A 25,920-nucleotide genomic window follows, 5' to 3' on the forward strand; every position below is an offset into this window, starting at 1 on the left:
TCTTCTCCGCGCTCCTCCGCCCCGCCGCTCGCCGCCTCCTCCCCGGTCTCCTCCTCCTCGGTCGCTGCCTCCTCCTCCTGCCGCAGCCCTAGCGAGCGCCGAGAGCGCCGGCCCCGCTCTCCCCGGCGCTCCAGAGCCGGGTAGACGGCGTGCGGGCTCCGCCGGCCCCCGCAGCCCTGAGCCCGGGGCGGCCGCGGGCCGGAGATGGGGTCCCAGACGCTGCAGAATCCTCCGGCAGGGGGTGTGGGCCGCGCTCAGCGGGGGCTGGTACTACGACCCTCACCAGGGCCACCTTCGTGAAACGCGCTGCACCTCTACCTGTGGCTCTTTCTGCTCGGCCTGCCCTTCACCCTCTACATGGTGATTGTGGGGGCGGGGGGGGGGGCGGGCGCCGGGGCTCCGAGCCCCGCGGGCAGTCGCGCCTCCCTGGCCCCGGGCCGTGGTTGCGCCCTCTCCCCCGGCCTGGGGCGCGCACCCCACCCTCCGCCCGCCCCTGGGAGCCGCGGCCCCGCTCGCTGTCGCGCTCCCCTCCCCCTCGCCTTAGGGTTTCCCCGACTTCAGGGATGACAGCAGAAACGAAACAGCGGCAGCCCCCGCCGCCCCCCGTGCGCCCGAGCGGTGCCCTGGGGAACTGGCGGCTTTCCTAGGGCCCCTTTCTTGGGGGGGGCCTGCGCCCCGGAGCCCTCTCAGCCTTTTCTGCCCCGGGTGGGCACAGCCCTGCCTGAGTGTTGGGTGCGAGGCGCTTGAGCGTTCTGCTCCCCGGGGGACGCCGCATTTCCTCCTTGGCACGCGCGCTGATTTTGCGCCCGCGCTCGCTCCGCGGGGCGCCCCTGGCCCTCCCTCCCGCCGCGGCGGTGCGCCCTCCTCTCCCGGGAGCACCCGCGCTCCACCGCGTCTCTGCGCCGCGTGCGGAGCCTCCGGAGCGGGGAAGGCTGGCGCCGCTCCGTTAGGAATATATGTGCGGGCCGGCCGGGCTCTCACTCGCTAATCGGTGGTGGTTGAAAACCTGATTGTTAACCTTCCTGCCTCTAAAAATCATTGTTGTTGTTGTTTTTTTGCTCACCACTGGTTCTTTTCAGTTCAGCCTCGTGGCCCCTGATTGTGGTGTCTCCGGGCCAGCTTTGGGGGGAGGGAGCGGGGGAGATGCGGGGAATCTGGCTGGCATTTCACCGGGTCTGTTTGGGTTGGTTCAAGGCCTTTTACAGATTGGCACAGGGAAAGTACTGCCTGTTGCTGAATTCAGTACCATCGGCTTCTCCGAATGATCGAGGTTTTTAGCTATATTTTCACTGAAAGTTGTAAGAGCATTTTTTTTTTAGTACTTTAGGTTAGGGTGGGGCTTTGGGAAAAATAATGCGGAAGAGGGATGGTACTTAAGCTTGGATTAAACATTTTTTTTTTTAATAACGGGAAGGGAGGAAAAGACAGTCACTTTTTATTTTAGGAAAATTGCTTTGAATATATTTCTGCTAACTTTGTGCTTCTTCATGGAGCTAAAGTAAGGATGCTGGATTAGAAAATTTGGGAATAGGACTCTAAGAACTACTAACGGTGAGGACACTCAACTTATCCCTAAGTGAAGCTCATTTTTACTAATTGGCCGGGAAAATGCTTGCTTGGGGGAAAAAGTGCTAAATTTCTCTTTCTCAAACAGATTTTAATTTTTCATTGAAATTGTTTTGAAGGGACTTACTGCTTGAGGGAAAATTACCATTTGAAAAATGCTGATGACTGATGGCTTATTTTTTTAGGGAACTTGTACCGTCTTGCCCAATTCTGAAAATGTTTCTCGGAGCATTAGAATTTTCAATTAATTCTGGCCTAGGGAGTTCTAGTTGTACTTCTGTTCCTTCCAGGAATATGACATCATTAACGAACAGGTTAATTACTTTGGGTGCAAGAATCCTCGGGCTGGCACAGAGCTCTCTTTCATAGCAGATTTCTGTTATATTCAGGAGGATTGTAAATTTAAAACAGACTGGTCCTTGAGATGCAAGGATGAGTTGCTGTGTCCCAGTCTAAGATTTCCATGTTAGTCCATGAACTGTGCTTAGTGGCTAACATTACTAAAGAAAATTTAGAGCAAATAGAAAGCAATACATTGAGTTTAATGCTTCATTTGAGGAGTTTATTCAGGTAAATTCACAAAAAATATTTGCGTTTCTACTATGTACTGGGCCATTTGCTAGGTTTTTCCTAGGAAAATGAAACTGCTTCTCTGACTTTTTTGTCTCAGTTAATGGCAGTTCTGCTCTTCTTAAATCTTTTAAAAGTTCTCTTTGATTCTTTTTCTCTCTTCACATCCAGTTCATCAACAAATCTTGTGGATTCTGTCTTCAGAACCTAACTAGAATCCAGCTCATCATCATCATCACTCCCTTGGTTCAAGCCACCATTATGTCTCCTCTGGATCTTTGCAGGGTTCTCATCAGGCTCACTGCTTCTATTCTGTATTCTCTGTTCTCCGTGCAGAAGTCTGAGTGATTCTTTAAGACATAGATCAGATCAGGGCAGTCTTCTGCTCCCAGAGCCTGCCCTTGCATGTGTCTGTCATCCCCCCACCCCCCAACACATACATTTGCCTTCTTACAATTTTTTCCACACAACTATGTACCTCCTCATGGGCTTTGCCCTTGCTCTTCCCCCTCTGTTGGGATGACTTCTTTCCTCCAGATAATCTATGTGATTAGCTCCACATATTTCAGCTTTCAGTTGTATGTGAGGCTTTCCCTTGGTAACCTATTAAAATACCAACTTCCCAGCTCCTACAATATTTCCTAATCCCCTTATCCTCCTTTATTTGATAGCATTTATCACTAATTTATATACATTTATTTAATGTCTTGCTTATCTCATTAGAATATAAGCTTCAAGAGGGCAGAGACTGATATGTTAAAAAATGCGCTTACAACTTTCAGTGAAAATACAACTTAAAAACTTATGTCATTTGGAGCAGCTGATTGTACTGAATTCAGCAATAGGCAGTACTTTCCCTTTGCCAATCAGTTAAAGGCCTTATCCAGTGGTTCTCAACCTTCTGGCCCTTTCAATACAGTTGCTCATGTTGTGACCCAACCATAAAATTATTTTCGTTGCTACTTTATAACTGTAATATTGCTACTGTTATGAATCGTAATGTAAATATCTGATATGCAGGATGGTCTTAGGCGACCCCTGTGAAAGGGTCGTTCGACCGCCAATGGGGTCGCGACCCACAGGTTGAGAACCGCTGCACCAACCGAAACAAATCTGAAAGTTCACTGCTTCAAGACCAATATCAGTGCCAAGCACAGGGTAAGCACTCAAATACTAAATAAATGATTAGAAATGAACAAGACACAGCTTTGCCTTCATGGAATAATGAACAGTTACAAGCATTAAACTGTTGTGACCCGGTACTTATAGTTGAGGGATGATCTATGGGCAGTTAGCAAGGAGGATTTGTAAACATTTAAGGAAACATACTAGTACTTCAGTATTGAGGTAGATAGTTTGAAGTATACACTTGAAGCAAAATCCAACGTTTCATGTTAAAATCTCACAGTATAAATTATTCTTTGCTCTTCCAATAATAATACAGATGATGCTAACTTATGTTTTTTATCCCAAACCCTGTGTCCTCATTTTACTGATGAAGATGACTGATTTTTAGCCATCAGTGACTTGTTTTGTGGCCTTAAGCAGATCATGAGCTGGGAGTTGATATACACAGAACTTTTAAAGCCATGTACTGGCAGCCTTTTCTTTTCTTTCTTTTTTTAAAGATACAAAGTCTGTGAAGAGTAGGAAGAATCTTAGGATGGTTTTTTTTAAAAAATATCTGTTTTGGTAAATGTAGTCATTGCTTTTCTGACTTTGTTTTTAGTTAAAAAAATTTTTTATTGAATAAATTTGACATAATGTGTGCATTTAAGGTATATAGCTTATTGCTTTGATACATTTATATATTGTAATATGATTGCTGTTGTAGTGATATTTATCACATTACATAATATTGTATACATTCATTATATATGCAGTAGTTCTCTATGGTTTCTTTACTACTGATTGCAAATTTGTACCCTTTTTAAAAAAATGGCTTTGACTATTTTAGGTTCCACAAATAAGTGATATTATACAGTACTTTCTATTTCTCTGTTTAACTTATCTCACTTAGCATAATAAGGTCTTACGACTTGTTATACAGGATTCAAACACTTGTAGCTTTTGTGGATACATTAAAGGTAGAATTTATAGTTCAGCCGTTATAATAGTTGTGCAAGTCAAGGAGTCATTTTTTCACCTTTCATTGTCCTTTCTGTTTCTCTTAAGACATTCACCCCATTTATCTTGTCATCAAGATTATTTTTGTACCTGACATGTCACAGTGGTGAGCTTTATGGATGTGAGCTTCGTGGCATTTTTGTGTTCTGGGAAGCAGACTAGAATTGGTGGTGTCTGGATTTGTATGTCTTGGCTCCATAATTGAATGTGTCCTTTGGACAAGCCTTTCCACCTTACTGAACCTAATTTATTCATTTGTGAGACATTGCATGGGCATTTTTAAAGAAAATATTTATCAAGTAGAAAAATTATTCGCCTTCAGAGTGGCCTTCAGTAACGGTCATTTGAAGAATGGCTTATTAAAACTGTTTCCTCTGTCATGTTCTATGACTGCAGGAGATGAGATAGTAACTCAAACCATGATCTTAACATACTGCTCAACATGCTGTTTACCTCAACGTATACCTCTTCTGTAAAGAGGTATACACCTAGGTGATGAGCTATAACACTAAATCTCTCTACACAAGTGATGATTCTCACACTCCAGTTGACATCCGAATCACTTGAACATGTTAAAAATGTGCACTTGTGCATGTCCGCTCTGATGTAGAAGATCTGGAGTGTGGCCCATTAATTTATATTTTATGAGTATCCAGGTCAGTTTAAAGAACTTCATCATTATGCCCATAATTCCCTTAAATCTAGCGGCCTACTCAGGATCTCCTCTTGACTATCTCAGAGGCATCTCAAAGGTATCATGTCCAAAACCATTCTTGATTCCGTACTCAAGGCACCACCCCAAAACTTGTTTTCTTGCTCTGTCTTTGTCATCTTAGTTGATGGCACCACCTTGTATCTAGTTGCTTATGCCATCCCCCTCAGCTTATGAGCAAATGTTATCAATTCTGCTGTCAGACGTAATTTCTGACTAATGCTAAACATAAAGACAGACATTTTTACTGCCTTTCCACTTTCTGGCCCACCCTAACATTTTGTTTGCCTTAGCTTCTATTCTTGCCCTATTACAACTATTTTTTCCACAAAGTAAATGACATCAATCTGTTTGTGTCATTCCTCCCCACCACCTTTTAATATCATTCACTGACTTTCTTTTGCATTGAGAATGAAATCTAGCATCCTTACCAAGGCCCCCAAAGCCAGTTCTGCCTTTGTCTGCAGTTTGTGCAGTTTTCCTGCTGTGCTGCAGTCACACTGGCCTCCTTTCTGTTTCTAAAGAGATTCTCTTTCCTTTTGCTCTTTGCAGGGCCTTGTTTACTAGTAAATAAACAGGATCTGTTTCATCATTCCATCCTATAACTTTCTTCCATAGTGCTTATCACAAGCATATTTACAACTTTGTTTATTTGTTTGCTGTCTCTAACATTCCCTCCCCCCAATACTTTGTAAGTTTCATGAGGGCAGTGTATATCCAGTGTCAACTCCTGTGCTTGGCTTGTATTAGGTTCTGAATAAATATTTGTTGAGTAAATTTGGTATTATATATATGTGAATCTTTAGATTTATCAACTTAACTGATACAGAATAGTTGGGGGTAGAAGGAGTGCTATGATAAGCCTGTATTACCTGGTGGAGTCACATCTTACCTGGGGGTTAGGTTAAATATCAGTGTGCAAGACATAAATAAGATACAGAATTATTTAAAAATCAATTACAGAATGACTCTTGAAAAACCCGTAAGTCAAAGCATATATAGCTTTTTGTATCTACTACTTTGTGCAGTTTATATATACATATACTTACATACACATTGATATATATAGTAATATAGGCAATATAAATTTTTGGAGAGATTGTATTCAGAAACTAAATCACTCATATAAAATTTATGAAGGTTTCAACTTTTTCTTCCTGGTTATCTTATTATTATTTTCTGTAGCTGATCTATAGAATGATAAATCCTTTATTAGTGAGGATTTCTCTGAGGCCCTCAAGTCATTTTCTTTCCCAAAGATTTAAAAAATATTTTAAAAGCCCTGCTGGCATGGTTCAGTGGTTGAGTGTCGACCTATGAACCAGGAAGTTACGGTTGGATTCCTGGTGTGGGCACATGCCCCAGGTTGCAGGCTCGGTCCCCAGTAGGGGTTGTGGAGGAGGCAGCTGATCAATGATTCTCTCATTGATGTTTCTCTCCCTCTCCTTTCCTCTGAAATCAATAAAAATATTCAAAATATTTTAAATACCCATGTAAACAAGATTAAGTTATAATGACTAAAACTGAAATCTTCATATTTTCTAAGAAGTTTTAATTAAGGAAACTTATAAATTAGTAATGAAAACCATGATTATTTAGTATTAGAATATTTTCTGTATCCTTTAGGAAAGTTTAATGAATAGTAGATGGTATGTTTTGACCTATGTTTTTTGCTTTTTCTTACCAGTATTCTCAGTATTTAGCATTGAGATGAATGTAATTATTCCCATTTGAGTATGGCACAGGTATAGCTCTTATCTCTCTTGTTATGTCACCTATAATAAATTTAAAGATACATTCTCCAATGATGGTTTACAAACGAAGTTTCCCAGAAAGTAGGCATATTTGTTAGCTTGTAGAAAAACTTGTGAATTTACAAAATGTTTTACTATCTTTTGTTAAAGATGTTTTCTGCTATTTGAGAAATTACTCCAAGTTGTAAAATTATTTGGCTGTTGAAAAACTAGGAAAGTTTATATTTCTTTTTCAGGTTTTGAATACGCAGGTAGTTTGCTTTCAGTAGCTGATTGTACTGCAAGTTAAATAATGTTTTCCCCACATTTTACTGTGAGAGTTTTCAGACTTATAGAAAAGTTGAAAGAATTGTTCTCACTACCTGGACTCTGCAGTTTTTGTTTATTACATGTCTGCGTCTATTCACCTCTTTATCAAGGCCCTTTCTTTTTCTTTTAAAATTCATTTTTATTGATTTCAGAGAGGAAGTGAGGGGGAGAGTTGTGGTTGAACTTTGGCCTATGAACCAGGAGATCACAGTTTGATTCCTCTGACCTCCTGGTTCATAGGCCAGCGCTCAACCACTGGGCCATACCTGCTGGGTGGCCCTTTCTTTTTTTTTAAAGAGAGATGCGTGTGAAGTTACAAGCACCAGTACAGAGCATCCCTAAACACTTCAGTATGCATATCATTAGACTTCTAAAAGGCATAAATCCTAGGTGAATCATTGGATAAATTTTTGAGTTTTGATAGTTGAATACACATGTGTGGTGCAAACCTATCATGTTGTAGGACATTTAGCATCATTGGAGGAAGTTCTTGCTTGTCCTTCCCAGTCAGTCCTCTCCCTCTTGGCCTTGGCCTGATTTTTCCCCCCATCATTGATTAGTTTATCCTGTTCTAGAACTTCATATAAATAGAATCATGTAGTTATACTTTGTGTAAGTCTTTTTCACTCAGCTTAATGTTTTTGAAGTCATCCATGTTGTGTATATCTGTACCTTGTTCCTTTTTTATTGCTAAGCAGTATTCCTTTGTGCGAGTATACTACAGTTTGTTTATCTATTCTCCTGTAGATGAGGACCTCTTTCCAGTTTTAGACTATTTTGTAAAAGGTGTCACCCCAACATGAGGGTAGTTTTTTTCAGAACTCAAAGAAATTAGAAACCCAATTGAATATAAAAAATGTTTTTTCTTCCCAAATAAGACCATGTTTTATTTATTTATTTATTTATATTTTTTTAGAATATATTTTATTGATTTTTTACAGAGAGGAAGGGAGAGGGATAGAAAGTTAGAAACATGGATGAGAGAGAAACATCGATCAGCTGCCTCCTGCACACCCCCTACTGGGAATGTGCCCGCAACCAAGGTACATGCCCTTGACTGGAATCGAACCTGGGACCCTTCAGTCCGCAGGCCCACGCTCTCTCCACTGAGCCAAACCAGTTAGGGCAAGAGCATGTTTTAATTTAAAATAAATTAATGATAATGGCATACCTTATTCTCTCATTTAAATTTTAGAAGACTGTAATACTGTACTTTTATTTACTCAGTATTTAGATTTTTCTCTTTTTGTCAACACAGTAGAACCTTTTTGTTCAAATATATATATGCTAAATCAGAAATTATAGATAAATCAGTTGAACATTTTAGTAATCAAATCATTTGGAGCTTACAAATACATATTATGCTTTTTCCTTACAAAAATGGGCTCATAAAATTTGTACTGTTTGAAGCCTCCTATTTTGCTTGACTGTAGATTGTGAATGTTACCTTGTGGGGGAAAAAAAGCAGTTTGAATAGCTGTCTAGTAGACCATAGTATGGATGTGTTACAGTATATTTAATCATTTGGTTATTGGCTCTGTAGGTTGTAGTTTTTAGCTATTTTGAAAACAGTAGTGTGAATATTCTTGTTAGTTAAATCTTTGTACCAGTCTTTTGTATAAATTTCTGGAAGTAAAGTTGGTGGATTATAGGATATGCATATTTTTATTTGATAAATAATCATTTTTAAAACTGAGTGAAGTTTTATAATGAGAGAGAATATATATTGAAGTTGATAATATGAGGTTCCTGAGAAGGCAAAGTAGGTTTGTGGTCCAGGAAGCATAGTTAGCAAGGGATCAATCTCTGGAGGAAGGAAGGAGGTAAGGATGAATGCTGATGGAAGAAGGGATAAGCATTTGGTGGTGAAAGTTGAGGTAGGTCTTTTATGATTTATGTTGAAGTACAGAGTTAGTGTTTTCTGTTGAGAGTGAAGGGGGAGGTGAGGAGGATATTCAAGGTTTGCGGTGGATTCTTATTTTTGGAGAGTGGCAAAGTGACCTGACTAGCAAGAGGATGGTAGGATTGCCAGGCCGTTTTGAGGGTGCCTTTGAGGTTGGAGAACATGAGTTCAGTGTTGAAGAGAAATGTTAAGGAGAGAAATTTGGGGTAATAAAATTTATTTGGATGTTATCAGCATTATAGAGGATAATCTAAGCTACAGAGTAGATAAAATCTGGGAAGAAAGTACAATTCATTAAAAAGAAAATGGCTCAGCAGAGAAGACCAGAAAAGTAAGAGTTTGAAAAGGAAGAAAGTAACTTGTTCCAGAAGCCAAGGCAAGAGAGTATTTTGAAGAAAACAAAATGGTTGAAAATGCCAAATCACCTAATTTAAATTTTTTTTTTTTTATATTTTATTGATTTTTTACAGAGAGGAAAGGAGAGAGATAGAGAGTTAGAAACATCGATGAGAGAGAAACATCGATCAGCCGCCTCCTGCACATCTCCCACTGGGGATGTGCCCGCAACCCAGGTACATGCCCTTGACCGGAATCGAACCTGGGACCTTTCAGTCCGCAGGCCAACGCTCTATCCACTGAGCCAAACCGGTTTTGGCACCTAATTTAAATTTTCATCAACAATATTAAAAGTACTTGTCTTCCCACCTTTACTCAACATTTTCCAAAACAGGGTGTTAGTGTGTTAAATTTCTTATTCAATGGAATGTTGAATGAAATCATTTCAGTAATAGTTTAAAAATTTTATTGATTTTAGAAAGGAAGGGAGAAGGAGAGAGAGAGAGAGAGAGAGAGAGAGAGAGAGAGAGAGAGAGAGAAAAAGAAACATCACCTATGAGAGAGAATCACTGATTGGCTGTCTCTTGCACGTCCCCTCCTGGGAATTGAGCCTGCAACCCAGGCATGTGCCCTGACTGGGAATTGAACTGTGACCTCCTGGTTCATAAGTCAGTGCTCAGCCACCAAGCCATGCTGGCCTGGCAGTAATAGTTTGTTTTTGATAATAGGCAGAATTTCTCTTAAAGTACTTGTCTAATTCAGACTTTCTTTTTTTAATTTAATTTTGTTTAAAGTATTACAAATAGTTCCTTTTCCCCCTCATATGTCTCCTTTTTTTCCCCATTGACCTCCCTCCTAATTCAGACTTTCTTAGTCCAAATTAAGGATGTTATTGCACTAACATATGTCACATAACTTTTATCTGATTTTTCCTATATTCTGTATCAGATAATTTTCAGAGCAGGCATCTGGTAAACAAGCAGAAATGTTTCTTTGAAAGATTGATTGCTTCTTTCTATTATTTAATCTGAATTAAGTCAAATGGTTTTCCTGTCTCTCTGCACAGCAGGGGAAGGCAGAGAATTATTTTGTGCTGAGGACATCTAGGAATAGTAATGCTAAAATAGTATAGACAAGTGTGGAAAAGAACAGATTACAACAAACATTCTGTAGATTTTACTACTGTTGACTTCTTTACCATATAGATAAATTTTACCAAATCCCAGTGAAATGAGTAGTTAATGATTCTTTGGTTCCTCTGCCTGTCCCCCAAGAAGTTGGTTAAATGCTTTCTTTGGTAGAATTGTAAAAAAGTTCAGACTTTCCTTCTTGTCCTTTATCTTTAGAATCTGAGGGAGTTTACATCTTTTATAACTTACACTGTTGGTGCTAGTCTCTGTTGCTTTGTGTTATAAGAAAAGAAAAGAAAACCTAGGGCAAAGTAAGCCATTTCCTTTTGAGGTTTTAAGGAAAAAAAAAAGTCCTATTCTGTACTGCTTTGTGCAAACCACATAGAACCCTGAGTGCCAACTGCCCTAAGAATAGGCAGGAAGATTAGTCACAAATTTGAGAAGCTTGAATCACATATCTGGCTGTTTACTTCTACTAGCCCTCCTAACTCCCTGAATGTTGTCTAGACATAAACTAAACAGATTCATCCTCCATAGTTAACATCTTTAAAACTTTGTTTTGTAATAATTTTAGATTTACAGAAAAGTTACAAAAGTAGTATAGAATTCTTTTATACCCTTTGCCCAGCTTCCTCTAATATTAAAACTTTACATAACCATGGTGTATTTATTAAAATTAAGAAATCAACATGGTAGAGTATTATTAACAAACTATGGACTTTATTTGGATTTTACCACTAATGTTCCTTTTCTGTTTCAGGACCCAACCAGGATAATAAATTGCATTTAGTATCATCATTTTAAAAAATATATATTTTATTGATTTTTTACAGAGAGGAAGGGAGAGGAATAGAGAGCTAGAAACATCAATGAGAGAGAAACATTGATCAGCTGTCTCCTGCACACCCCCGACTGGGGATGTGCCCACAACCAAGGTACATGCCCTTGACTGGAATCGAACCTGGGACCCTTCAGTCTGCAGGCCGACGCTCTATCCACTGAGCCAAACCAGTCAGGGCTAGTATCATCATTTTTAATATGATTTTCTTATTGTTTCCCTTATGCTGAGATTCTGTTTTTTTAAAGAATTTTACAATTTATAACAATTTATTAAATTGTCATGAGAAAAATTAGTAAAAGGTTTTATGTTTGTGATATGTTTTAGATGTAGAGAAGAGAGTATTCTTTTTTTAAAATATTTTATTGATTTTTACAGAGAAGAAGGGAGAGGGATAGAGAGTTAGAAACTCCTACTGATCAAGCCTGCAACTGAGGTACATACCCTTGACCAGAATCGAATCCAGAACCCTTCAGTCCACAGGCCGATGCTCTATCCACTGAGCAAAACTGGCTAGGACAAGAAGAGAGTATTCTGAATGAGTTTTTTATTTTTTTATTTTATTTTATTTATTTTTTTTTAAATATATTTTATTGATTTTTTACAGAGAGGAAGGGAGAGAGATAGAGAGTTAGAAACATCGACGAGAGAGAAACATCGATCAGCTGCCTCCTGCACATCTCCCACGGGGGATGTGCCTGCAACCAACGTACATGCCCTTGACCGGAATCGAACCTGGGATCTTTCAGTCCGCAGGCTGACGCTCTATCCACTGAGCCAAACCGGTTTCGGCGCTGAATGAGTTTTTAAAAAAATATATTTTTTATTGAGATGGAGAGGGAGAGATAGAAACATCAGTGATGAGAGAGAATCATTGATCGGCTGCCTCCTGCACACTCCCTACTGGGGATCAAGCCTGCATCCCAGGCACGTGCCCTGTCTGGGAATCGTACCCGGAACCCTTCAGTCCCCAGGCCGATGCTCTGTCTACTGAGCCAACTGGCTAGGGCTGAATGATTTTTAAATCATGCATTGACCATTAACCTATGTTAGGCTATTTGAAAATAGATATATTTTACATAAGAATTACATTAAGTGAAATAATTCCAAAGATGAAAAAGTCTTTATACCTCAATCATACAGAATGGACATGAGTGTCTTAGCTTCCTGTATAATGCTGCTTTTTCCTAATTTATAAATTGGAGGCACTGAGACAAATAAACAATCATATTACACGGTAGAATACGACTAATCTCTTATGTGTCATAAAGTACTCAGGAATTGGAAGAAACATCCAGTTATTTCCTAGAAGGATTTATGCAGAGGATAATTCATACATTCAAACATTACTGTATATTGGGTAGTGTGGTGGGCCTTATGGTGGGGACCTTCATGGGATTTATTAGTCCTGGAAGAGCATTTCCCATAATCTTCCCATTAGGCAAAGGAATCTTTGTTCTGGGGAAAAGGTTGTTTATTAAATGAATATATGTTTTTGGGTATAGTGGTTTGCTCTACTACCAAGTATTTTAATACTAGAGGCCTGGTGCATGAAATTCATGCACTCGGTGGTGGTGGTTGGGGGGTCCCTCAGCCTGGCCTGTGCCCTCTTGCAGTCCGGGAGCCTTCAGGGAGCGGGCCTAAACTGGCAGTTGGACATCTTTAGCGCTGCTGCAGAGGCAGGAGAGGCTCCTGCCACCACCACTGCGCTCACCAGCCATGAGCCCACCTTCTGGCTGAGTGGCGCTCCCCCTGTGGGAGTGTACTGACCACTAGGGGGCAGTTTCTGCATTGAGCGTCTGCCCTCTGGTGGTCAGTGTGCATCATAGTGACCGGTCTTTCTGCTGTTTGGTCGATTTGCATATTTGCCCTTTATTATATAGGACTAGAGGCCTATATAGTGCACAAATTTGTGCATGGGTTGGGTTCCTCGGCTGGCAATCGGGGCCAGTTGGGTGGGCCAGTGGCTGGGGGGAGGGACCGCAGGAGGTTGGCCTCAGCAGCAAGCTAACGGCCAATTCCACCAGGAATCGGGCTCTCTCTGCCCTCCTATCTGGGTCCGGGGTGTGGGTGAACCAGACTTGGGGCTATCAGGGCCCCAGCAGCAAGCTAATCAATGGCTGATTCCGCGAGGAATCAGGCTCCCTCCTCCCTCCTGTCTGGGCCCAGGGTGCCGGTGAACCAGATTTGGGGCTGTCAGGGCCCCAGCAGCAAGGTCTGGGTCAGTGTGCATCATCGCTACTGGCTGGTTGTCTGGTTGTTGGGTCGTAATGGTTGCTTAGGCTTTTATATATACTAGTTGTACCGGTTAATGCGGATTTTGTAATCAAAGAGAACACGATAATTTCAAGAGAAACATCAAAAGTCTTTATTCAAAGTAATGTCCATCACTAGCTACACATTTCCCCCATCTTTCAGGTAATTTGTGGATACCGTCCCAATAGAACTTTGCTTGTTTTGAGGCAAACCATTCAGAGACCCAATTTTCCACTTCTTTGTACATTTTGAAGTGCTGCTCAGAAAGTGCGTGTGCCATTGATCGGAACAAGTGGTTAATCTGAAGGAGCAAGGTCTGGTGAATACGGCGGGTGGGTTAATACTTCCCAGGCAAGATCTTTTAACGTATCTTTAACTGGTTTTCAAGCGTGTGATGGTGCGTTATCATGAAGCAAAATTACTTTGCCGTGTCTTCTGGCCCATTCTGGTCGTTTTACAATCAAAGCGTGGTTCAAATTGACCCGGACGTTCTTTGTCTTTCACATCGAAATCATCACTTTTAAAGCATTTAAACCAGCGTTCACAAGTATCTTGAGATGGAGCATGTTCACCATAAGCTTCCCAAAGTATATGATAACTTTCAGCAGCACTTTTCTTCAAAATAGAGTAATGAATTAAAACTTCCTGCAAATGCTCTTTTTTTGGCACAAAATTTTATATTTTTAAGTGTAAAAGTATCTATGATGTTAACACCTTCAGAAAATTTGACATAGGAAGTTTTGAAGCTTGTTGTCAATACAACAAAATAGCATACATATCAAATCGCATATATATCAACATATGTGTAACTCCATCTTTTGAAAAAAATCCGCATTATTAACCGGTACACCTAGTAAAGATATCTAACTTGTTAAGGCTTTCTAAGTGAATTATTTTTTAACTTTTCAGTATATTATTTGTGTTCATAATATTACTATTCCTGATCAGTATCTGGAATGGTTAAAAGAAAGGATGTAAAAATAAAGTAATGAAAACTCCAGTAAAGCAATTATTATTTGCACTAAGTAGTATTCTGTTTTAGTTACACCATAATATATATTACAGATGATTTTCACAAATATCGTGAACCTTAACACAGAACCCAAGTGAACTTTCAAGGGAGTAAAGATTTTTTGGGGGGCATTTAAATAGTGAAATCCTCAATTTAAAGATTTTTTTAAGTGAAAGTAAATACGGCTAATTTAAAAAATTGAACTGTATTATCAAAGTGTCTTTTTTTCAGTGTTGCATATCACAACACAGGAGTATTAAAGTATACAGTATGTGCTGTTGAAGAATAAGCTTAAAATAATCTTATTTTTCCAATTGCTTTAAATGAAGATTTTCAAATGAACAAGAACGTTGAAAGAATAATACACGATCACCCATCTATCTACCTAGATTTAACATTTAGAACCTTCTAAAAAAATCACATTTGCTTCTCCTGTATATCGATATATGATATATACCTACATACTCATTTTCTCATAGACACGTGTTTATACCTGATGCATTATGACATGTCATCCCTTAATTATCACATTGAAAATAATGAACATTAATTTTCTAGCATCTAGTTCATACTTTGAATTTCCCAAATATTCAAAAAATATCATATATAGCCAGGATCCAGTTAGGGTTTAATAATTTCTCTCTCATCCAAATTGACTTTTTAAAAAATAGGGTAATTATCTTATGGAATGGTCTACATTATGGATTTGTCTAATTGTGATGTCATGTCTTTCCTCTCTATTCTCTGTAGTTACTGTAAACTTAAACCTGATTTAAACTTAAACCAAAGTTATGGTTTCTAGAATCTATACATTATAGCATGATATTAAACATGGTTAGTGTTCTTTTACTAATTTTCCTTTCATTTTGCTTTGCCTTTGATTTGGTAATCATAAGCAATTACTGACATGTTTATAGCATTTTTTTTGTTCACATGATCATGCAGTGTTACTCAAGTTCTCATTGTGTTATCTATTTTGGTTTTCGACCTTTAAAAAATGTTTTTATTGATTTCAGAAAGGGAGGGGGGGGAGAGAGAGAGAGAGAGAGAGAGAGAGAGAGAGAGAGAGAAATGATGAGAGAGAATTATTGATTGGTTGCCTCCTGCACACCCCCTACTGGAGATCGAGCCAGGAACCCAGGCATGTGCCCTGACCAGGAATTGAACCATGATCTCTGGGTTCATAGGTGGAAGCTCAACCACTGAGCCATGCTGGGCAGTTTTCTTTCTTTGTAAAGATATCTGTAGGTAAAACAAGGAAAGTCAAAGTAAAATCACAGAGTGCACTATATAGTTCTTCATGCTATTCTAGGCATTGACATGCAGCTTTCAGCTAATTAGAGCTTTATTTAGTTTTGCTTTCTAATGGGGGTGAGGAGAATTAGAATTCTCCATGGGATGGTTTCAAACTACATGCTCCCTATTCCTCTGCTCATTCTGAGTCACTGCTCATCTCTTTTCCTTCCTGTAGCAAGATGCATATCACAACACAGGCTAGAGTGAGGCTGATGTAGGGATAATCCTAAATTTATCTATTTTTTAAAAGAAGTTATTCAGCAGCTTTGAAAGATTGTTAGTAATTCTTTGTATAGTCCTTATTACTTCACTTGAGAATTGCTTGCCTATTGCACATGTCACTTGAGAATAGCTGGCCTATTACACAGGTGATAAATGAGATAGAGCCGACATTACTTTCCTTCTTAAAAAAACAAACGAGCAAAAACCCACCATCTAATACCTGGGAATTAACTTGCCTGAGGTCCTGTATTTGCTTCACTCTAATAAATGGTTGTCTGGGGGAGATTCTACTCATGTGAATTTTGAAAACAACTCCCCTAAATGCACCAACAGAAAAGCCCATAAGTGATTTGATGGGTACCTCAAATTAACCACTACCCTGTGCAAGGTCTAGTTTGTTATTCTTCAATGTCTGAAAACACATTTTTGATTCTGGCTGAAGTTGCTGGTTTAACTCATCTTTTTATTTTATTTTATTTTATTTATTAATTTTTTTTTTTTAGCAGTGAATAAATTACTGAATAACTGATTCTGGCTACATTGGAGGCTTTTATGGTACTGATAATAGTAACAATTATATAGTGCTTTTTATCCCTTATAATATATTCCTTGAGTATTTCACCTTCCAGTTAAAAACCATTATTAGGTTGTTATCAGGAAAACAATATTAGCTGTAGAAAATGTTCCAGACTGTACTCAAGTATATATAGTCCAAAGTAAAAGTCCAAAATAAAAGCAAACAATGTTATGGCAATACTGTGGTGCACATTTGTGTATACAGTGGGGCCTTGACTTACGAGTTTAATTCGTTCCGAGACTGAGCTCATTAACTCAAATTACTCTGTCAACTCAATGCAAAAAATGGGCTGAGAGACAGCTGGTATCTCAAAAAACTCGTTAGTCGGGACTCTCGTAAGTCAAGGCCCCACTGTATAAGATTGTACTGTGAGAGTTTATAGTATAAGTTTCTAGAAAAGAAATTGCTAGGTCAAAGATTATGCACATTTAAATTAAACGATGTTGCCACATTACATCTCAAATAAAGTTTCACCAATTTATATTCTCACCATTGTATGTAAGGACCTGTTTTCCTTTGTTCTCACCAACATTGTTTATTATGAATCTTTTTCACTGTGGTAGTGAAAAATGGCATATTGTTTTAATTTCTGTTTTTTTTTTAATTCTTTGAGTATCTTTTCATACACTTAGTAGACATTTATAACATTTATACCTTTTTCTTTTAACTGCCTTTGCCTTTTTTTTGAATGGTATTTAAGTGAATTTTGAGAGTCCTTTATATGTATGAATATTAGCTGTTTGTCAGATATTAAAAATGTCCTCTAATTTGTCTTTTAACTTTCTGATTGGGTATTTTGAACATATAAATTTAACATTTTTAGTAGTCACATTTACTAGTTTTCTTCATGCTATAATGACTTTCCCTATTAAATGTTTGTTTGAAAACTTCATGTTTTTGTTTAATAACTTTTAAATTTGGAAATAAATTTGCAAGGTTAAATAAAAAATATATAAGAACTATAAAGTGTGATGAAAAATTTCCCTTTTATACCTGCCCACCATCCTGGTTTTCCACCAGCACCAACTTTTTTTCATAAGAAACCACTGTGAATAGTTTCTTATGAATCCCACCACAGTATATAGATGCCAACTCAAATATGTCTGTCACTTTCCCCCACCACACTATTCTATATATTGTATTTTCCCCAGTTACTATATCTTGAACATGTGTGCAAAAGCGTTTCTTCAGTTTTTTTAAAACATTGAGGTATACTTGACATCTAACATTATATTAGTTTCAGGTATACTTGATGACTTGATATTTCTACATATTGTGACATGATCACCACAATACATTTATTTAACATCTATCATCATACAATTTTTTTTCTTGTGACGATAACTTGTAAGATTTACTCTCTTAGTAACTTTCAGATAATGTAGTACTGTATTATTAACTGTAGTTACCATGCTGTAATGTACATTACATCCCCATGATATTTACATTATAACTGGAACTTCGTGCCTTTTGACCCCCTCCATCCATTTTACACACCCCTGCCCTCTGGCCTCTGGCAACCACTAGTCTGTTCTTTATCCATGAGCTCTGTTATTTGTTTTTGTTTTGTTTTTAGATTCTACATATAAGTGAGATCATATGGTATTGGTCTTATCTCTGACTTATTTCACTTATCCTAATGCCCTTAAGGTCCATCCATGTTGTCACAGATGGCAAGATTTCCTTTTTTTTTTTTTATGGCTGAATATTATTCCATTGTGTATGTGTGTGTATACACATTTTCTTTATCCATTTATTCATTGATGGACACTTAAGTTGCTTCCATGTCTTGGCTATTGTAAATAATGCTTCAGCGAACATCCAGGTACATATATATTTTTGAATTAGTGGTCTAGATTTCTTGGGGTAAATACCCAGAAGTGGAATTGCTGAGCCATATGGTGGTTCTATTTTTAATTTTTTTAGAACTTCCATACTATTTTCCTTAATGGCTGACCAAGTTACATTCCCACCAGCAATGCATAAGGGTTCCCTTTTCTCCACATCCTTGCCAACACTTATTTCTTGTCTTTTTGATATAGCCATTGTAACAGGTGTGAGGTGATAACTCGTGGTTTTGATTTGCATTTCCTTGATGATTAGTGATGTTGGCTATCTGTATATCTTTGGAAAACGTCTATTCAGGTCCTCTGCCCATTTTTGAATCAGATTTTTTTTTTCTGTTGAGTTGTAGGAGTTCTTTATATATATTAACCCCATATCAGACATACGATTTGCAAATATTTTCTCCCATTCCTTAGGTTTGCCTTTACATTTTATTAATAGTTTTCTTTGCTGTGCAGCTTTTTACTTTGATGTATTCCCACTTGTGGATATTTGCTTTTGCTGCCTTTGCTTTTGGTGCCAAATCCAAAAAATCATATCCAAGACCAATGTTAAGGAGCTTATCTCCTATTCTTTTTTTCTAGGAATTTTATGGTTTCAGGTTTTTTGTTCAAGTCTTCAATCCATTGAATTTTGGGTATAGTGTGTGATAGTGGTCCAGTTTTTCTTTTTCATGTGGCTGTCCTAATTTTCCCAGTACCATTTATTGAAGAGATTGCCCTTTACCCATTGTATATTCTTGGCTCTTATGTTGTAAGTTAATTGGATATGAGTTTATTTCTAGGCCCTCTATTCTGTTCCATTGATCGATATGTTTCTTTTTATGTCAATACCATACTCTTTTGATTATTATAGCTTTGTTACATAGTTTGAAATCAGGGAGAGTGATGTCCCTGGCTTTGTTCTTCTTTCTCAAGATTGCTTTGGCTATTCAGGATCTTTTGTAGTTTCATACAATTTTAGGATTGTTTTTCTATTTGTGAAAAATGCCGTTAGTATTTTTATAGGGATTGTGCTGAATTTGTAGATTGCTTTGATTTAGTATGGACATTTTAACAATATTGACTCTTCTAATTCATGGGTACCAAATATCTTTAGTTTCTTTTTCAAGTTTTATGGTTTTTCACCTCCTTGATCAGATTTCTTTCTAGTTTTTTTTTTTTTTTTTAGTGCAATTGTAAATGGGATCATTTTCTTAATTTCTCTGCTAGAAACTCAAAATTTTGTATATTGATTTTGAATCCTGCATCTTTACTGAACTAGTGTATGAGTTCTGACAGTGTTTTGGTGTAGTCTCTGAGGTTTTCTATGTATAATGTTATATCATCTACAAAGAGTGACAGTTATGCTTCTTGTTTTCTGATTTGGATGCCTTTTATTTTGTTCTTGCCTAATTGCTCTGCTTAAGGACTTCTAATACTATCCTATATAATAAAAGACTGATATGCAAATCGACCAAATGGTGGACCAGTTGCTATGACACACACTGACTATCAGGGGGCAGATGCTTAATGCAGGAGCTGCCCCCCTGGTGGTCAGTGCACTCCCACAGGGGGAGCACCGCTCAGCCAGAAGCTGGGCTCACAGCTGGCAAGCACAGTGGTGGTGGCAGGAGCCTCTCCCACCTCCACAGCAGTCGGACATTCCCCGAGGGCTCCCGGACTGCGAGAGGGCACGGGCTGGGCTGAGGGATCACCCTCCTCCCCCAAATTTCATGCACTGGGCCTCTAGTAAACACACACACACACACACACACACACACACACACACACACACGTACATCTATCTATATATATAAAAGTCTAATATGCAAAGTGTCCCCTTCGGAGTTCGACCAACTGGGAGTTCGATCACTCACTATGACATGTGCTGACCACCAGGGGATGGCGCGGAATGAAGGGAGGCCCTGGCTGGCAGCTGGCAGCCGCTAGTGACCCTACCCGTTTACGAATTTCATGCACTGAGCCTCTAGTGTTGAACAAAAGTAGTGAGAATGGGCATCCTTGTCTTGTTCTTGATCTTAAAGGAAAAGCCTTCAGCTTTTCATTGTTGATTATGATGTTAACTGTGGGCTTTTGGTAGTTATATCAAGGTACATTCCTTCTATATCCACTTTGTTGAGAGTTTTTATCAGAAAGTGATGTTGGATTTTGTCAAATGCTTTTTTTGCATTTATTGAGATGACTAGTGTCCCGGTGCATGAAATTCGTGCACATTAAAAGGGGATTAATTAGAGGAAATATTTTAATATTCCTATTTGTCCTTTATAATAGAAGTGTCAGAGATGAAAGAAAATTAGTAAAAATGTATATGAAAATCTTCCCCCTGTCAGAGTCTGGGGCGCACCATGGGATCCAGAGTCAAGTCCCCGCCCATCCATGTGCGCCTCAAAATCACGTGAGACCCAGACTTGACCGCCCCCCCCCCACATTGGGCTAGATCCAGACCCAGCTGGTCCCACCCTTGTCAAGCCCCGCCGGGTGGGGGGCACAGCCTCAGGTACCCTGGCCTGGCACCAGGGTTGGGGGGTGCGGCCTGAGGTCCCCCAGCTCGGGCCTTGGCGGGGGGCGTGCCTTGAGGTCCCCTGTCAAGCCCCGCTGGGTGGGGGACGCAGCCTCAGGTCCCCCATCAAGCCCCGCTGAGCAGGGGGCATGGCCTGAGGTCCCCCGGCCCGGGGCGAGGGGAGCAGCCTAAGGTCCCCTGGCCCAGTACTGGGGCTGGGGGCACACCTTGAGGTCCCCCGTCAAGCCCCGCCAAGCGGGGGGTGCAGCCTCAGGTCCCCAGGCCCAGTGCTGGGACGGGGGCGCGGCCTGAGGTCCCCCATCAAGTCCGCTTGGCTGGGGGCAGGGGGCGTGGCCTGAGGTCGCTGCTGATTGCTTGTTAAGGCTCATTACGGGAACTTGGCCTCCGCTCTGGGTGCAGCCATCTTGTGTTACGGAAACCCCCCCACCTCCGCTGTGGGTGTCGCCATCTTTGTGGTGGCATGATGGTCCATTTGCATATTCCCTCTTTATTATATAATTTTTGTTCTTCGTTTTGTTAATGTGGTGTATCACATTGATTGGTTTTTGGATGTTGAACCATATTTGATCCCTAGAATAAATTCCACTTGATCATAGCATATGATCCTTTTAATGTATTATTAATTTGGTTTAATAATACAAAATTAAACCAATTTAATTTTGTTGAGGATTTTTACATGTATGTTCATTAGGGATATTGGTTTGTAATTTTATTTTCTGTGGCATCCTTGTCTGGCATTGGTTTCAAGGTAATGCTGGCCTCGTAAAATGAATTTGGAAGTGTGACTGTCTGTTATATATTTTGTAAGAGTTGAGAGTGGTATGAATTTTTACTTAAATGTTTGGTAGAATTCATCAGTGAAGCTGTCAGGTCCAGAACATTCATTTGTTGGATTCAGTTTTGTTTTGTTTTTAATAGTTGCATAGTATCCCATTGTCTGAATGTATATTTAACATGTTTTCTGCTGATAGGCAGGCATTTAATTTGTTTGCAGCCTTTTGATAACATAAAACATGCTGTAATTTTTACAAATGTCATCTCACATGTATCCATATGTAGTTTTAAGACAAAGTCTTAGTGACATTGAGCATCTTTTCATGTACACAGACAAGTGTGGTGATTGGGGGGAAGTAGGTGGAGGAGGGCATAGAGGAGATAAATGGTGATGGAAGGAGACTTGACTTGGGGTGGTGAACACATACAGTGTATAGATAAAGATACGTTGTGGAATTGTGCACCTGTATAATTTTGTTAACCAGTGTCACCTCAATAAATTCAATAAAAAGGAACGTAAAGATAAATTCTTAGAAATAAGGTTGCTTGTTTAAAGGGTAAATGCTTTTGTAATTTTTAAAGATTCTGCCAAGTTGCCTTCCATAGGGGTTGTATCACTCACTTTGCATGCCTTCAAGCCATGTATGAGAGTTTGTGCTCATATGTGCCACAGCCTCACATAGTTTTGCTGTTCATAGGTAAGAAATAGTATTTTAGAGTGCTTTAATTTGCATCTCTCCTATTTTGAGTGGGGTTGAGCATCTTTTCATAAGCTTTGGGTCTTTTTTGGGGATAGGGAGCCAGTTCATGAGCTTCATCCATTTTTTAAAATACATTTTCTACTTGGTCATTTCTTATTGCTGAGAGCTTTGATAGATTAAGGAGATTAGTCCTTTGTAAATTTGCAAATACTGGTATCTAATAGTTTTATAGTTTAGCCCATTTGGAATTTATTTTGCTGTAAGCAATGTGTGAGCTCATAGTTAATTTTTTTTTGATAGGCAGTTGTCTCAATCAACCTAATTTATTAATCCCATCTTTTTCTCAGTGGTTTAAATGTCACCTTTTTCATAATATGAGTTCCGATGGGTATTTGCATTTTCTGTTTTATCAACTTGTTTGTTCTTACATGAATGCCATATTTTTAAAATAACCCTAGTTTTAATATATTTATATCTTTTTCTTTCATAGTAGTAGTCTTTGTTATTGTCATCATTTCCTTGTGATGTATGTATATTTTTCCATTTTCTTAAGTCACCAGGGATTTCATTGAAATTTTGATTGAAATATGTTGAATTTGTGGATTATTTTATAGAGGGAAGTTTGACACCTTTATATTGGGCTAAGGTAGTCTCTTCATTTATGTTCCTCAGTAGATTTTACCTTTAAAAAAGTTTTCTTTGTTTACCTTGTACACTTTTTTCCTTAGGATTATTATTTTTAGACTAGAGGCCTGATGCACAAAGATTCGTGCAAGAATAGGCCTTTCTTCCCCTGGCTGCCGGCACTGCCTTCGCTCCGGCCCGGAGCCGCCTTCCAAGTTCCCATGCTGCCCAGAGGCCTGGAGCGGCTAGGGCGGGGCGGACGCCTGCGTTGTCGCCATGGCGATGACGCAAGCTTCCGGCCAGCCACAGCCATCTTTGTCATGTCAAATTGCTTATTCCCTCCCTATTGGCTGTGGGCGCCGCCATGTTTTTTTTTTGCGATGCAATGGTCAATTTGCATGTTTCGTCTTTATTAGATAGGATAATAAGGTTTTAGTTTCTAACTTGAGGGTAAATAGAACCATTTCTATCACTATGTTTCTAACGGGTTATTGCTTGTAGGTAAGAAAATTATTGACTTTTAAAAAATAAACTTATTTTAGAATAGTTTTAGATATGTAGAAAAGTTGATCTTACAGAGACCTCCCATATATCCTGCACCCAGTTTCTCCTGTTATTAACTTTTCAGATTACTGTGGCACATTTGTTAATGAACCGGTGTTGATTGATACATCATTATTAACTTACAGTCCATACTTTATTCAGATTTCTTTAGTTTTTACCTAATGTCCTTTTTCTGTTCCAGGATCCAAAACTATTGATTTTAATTTACTAATTTTGTAACCAGACACTTTATGGAATTAGCTTATACTTTCTAGTACTTTTTCTGCTTATTTTAAAAGGATTTTCAGATATGCAATTATATTTATAAATAACAAATTTTTTTTGTTGTTGTTAATCTTCACCTGAGGATATTTTTCCATTGATTTTTAGAGATATTGGAAGGGAGGGAAGGGGTTGGGGGGGGGAGAGAGAGAGAGAAAGAGAGAGAGAAACATCAGTATGGGAGAGAGACATTGATTGGTTGCCCCCCACACTCGCCCTGACTCTGTGGGAGATTGAACCTGCAACCCAGCTCTTGATTGGGAATTGAGCCTGTGACCCTTCAGTCTGCAGGCTGATGTTCTACCACTGAGCTACACTGGTCAGAGCTGTAACAATTTTAACTTTTTTCCTATATTTATACATTTTTTCTTGTGTACTTGCTTTGCATGGTAATTTACATATCTATATTAATGCTGACAATATGGGCAGCCTTGCCTTATTCCCTACTTTAATGGGAATTTTAGTGTTTTACTATTAAGCATACCATTTTTGTTTGAAATATAGATTGTTGTTTTTTTCTTTATCCTTTTATGGAAGTATTTATTTGTTTTCCGGTGACTTCTTGTCACTCATTATCTGAATAGTATTTACCTTGATGTTTTGCAAGTCATATCTACCTTATCTTTTTCGTAGCTCATCTCTGGTTCCTCTGAACTACAGGGTATTCCCAAAAATGTATATATATTTGAATAATTATAAAGGCACAATAAGTTAAATTTGAAAAGAAATATCAGTTGAGCTATCAGCTGTTCAAGTATGAATATATTTCTACTCAGAGGTCTTTTTGTTTACTTAGCTTTGATGTCACTACATTGTTTAAATATTATTAAAAACATTACATATCCCTGGTTGGTGTGGCTCAGTTGGTTGGAGCATTGCCTTGTACTCCAAAAGGTGGCGGATTAGATTTCTGGTCAGGACACATACTTAGGTTGGGGGTTCGATCCCTGGTCAGGGCGTGTGCATGTGGCAACCTATCGATGTTTCTCCTGCACATAGATGTTTCTCTCTCCTCTCTCTCTTCTCCTCTCCTCTCTCTTCTTTCTCTTCTCCTATTCCTTTTCCCCTCTCCCCTCTCTCTTCTCTTCTCTCTCTCCTTCCTTTCTCCCTCTGTTTAATGAAAAAACCCACATAGTCATTGTGCTGTATATGCCCATGGATGATCTACTTTAGTTTTCTGATTTAATCTTCATCACATAGGCACGGGTCAATTATTAACTCCATTTCCAGCCCTTCTCCCCTCTCTGGAGAATGGAGAATGAGGCTGAAAATTGTAATGTCTCTGAAAATCTTTCTTTGAAAACACAGTATTTGTATATCTAATTTAATCTATACTAATAAAAGGGTGGGGGATCAGGCTGGCAGGCATGTGAGTGGTTACGAGCCAGCGGTCCTGGATTGTGAGAGGGATGTCTGACTGCCAACCCCTGTGGGATCGGGCCTAAACCGGCAGTTGGACATCCCCTGAGGGGTCCTGGATTTGAGAGGGTGCAGGCCGGGCTGAGGGCCCCCCCCCCCCCCCCACACACACGAATTTTGTGCACTGGGCCTCTAGTAAAATATAATAATGAATGGTAAATACTACTAGGTTTGCTCTTTGATATATAATTTATAAAACTAAAAAATAGATGACCTGACTAGTTTCTCGTTTTTTGGTGTTTGATTTTAGGGGACCAGTGAAACCCATGTAAATGCAGACATCTTTTAAAATTTTCTTGTAATATTAGTGAAGCACAGTACAGGGAGGGTTTGTGATCCATTTATGATTTGATACTAATATTGTCACTTGTGCAGAGATCAGCTGAGAGGCCCTTGAAGTAATGCAGGTAGAGTAGAGAACAAAGTTACACAACAGCCCAGTGTGTACCTATGCACTTTATCTCTTTGGGAAAAGTAAAACTGTTGCAGCACAGCTCAGCTGTCACCTGGAAACCTCAGGGGTAAACTCTGACAGGGCTTAAAAAAACCTGTATAAAAAAACATAGTATAAAATAAAGGGTTCCATTTGTAGTTTGAATAG

At 39.1% G+C, this 25,920-nt stretch overlaps 1 protein-coding gene across 1 annotated transcript in view; it reads left to right on the plus strand.

The window, feature by feature from the left end:
- The window catches only part of PCNX1 (pecanex homolog 1), a 156,816-nt gene that overhangs the window by 616 nt on the left and 130,280 nt on the right, over window positions 1-25,920 (plus strand). The window contains 2 exon segments of the mRNA XM_014457768.2: window positions 175-298; window positions 301-360. Of these exon segments, the coding sequence (XP_014313254.2) occupies window positions 175-298; window positions 301-360 (184 nt within the window).

The sequence above is a fragment of the Myotis lucifugus genome, unplaced genomic scaffold, assembly GCF_000147115.1.
Source record: "Myotis lucifugus unplaced genomic scaffold, Myoluc2.0 scaffold_85, whole genome shotgun sequence".
Lineage (NCBI taxonomy): Eukaryota > Metazoa > Chordata > Mammalia > Chiroptera > Vespertilionidae > Myotis > Myotis lucifugus.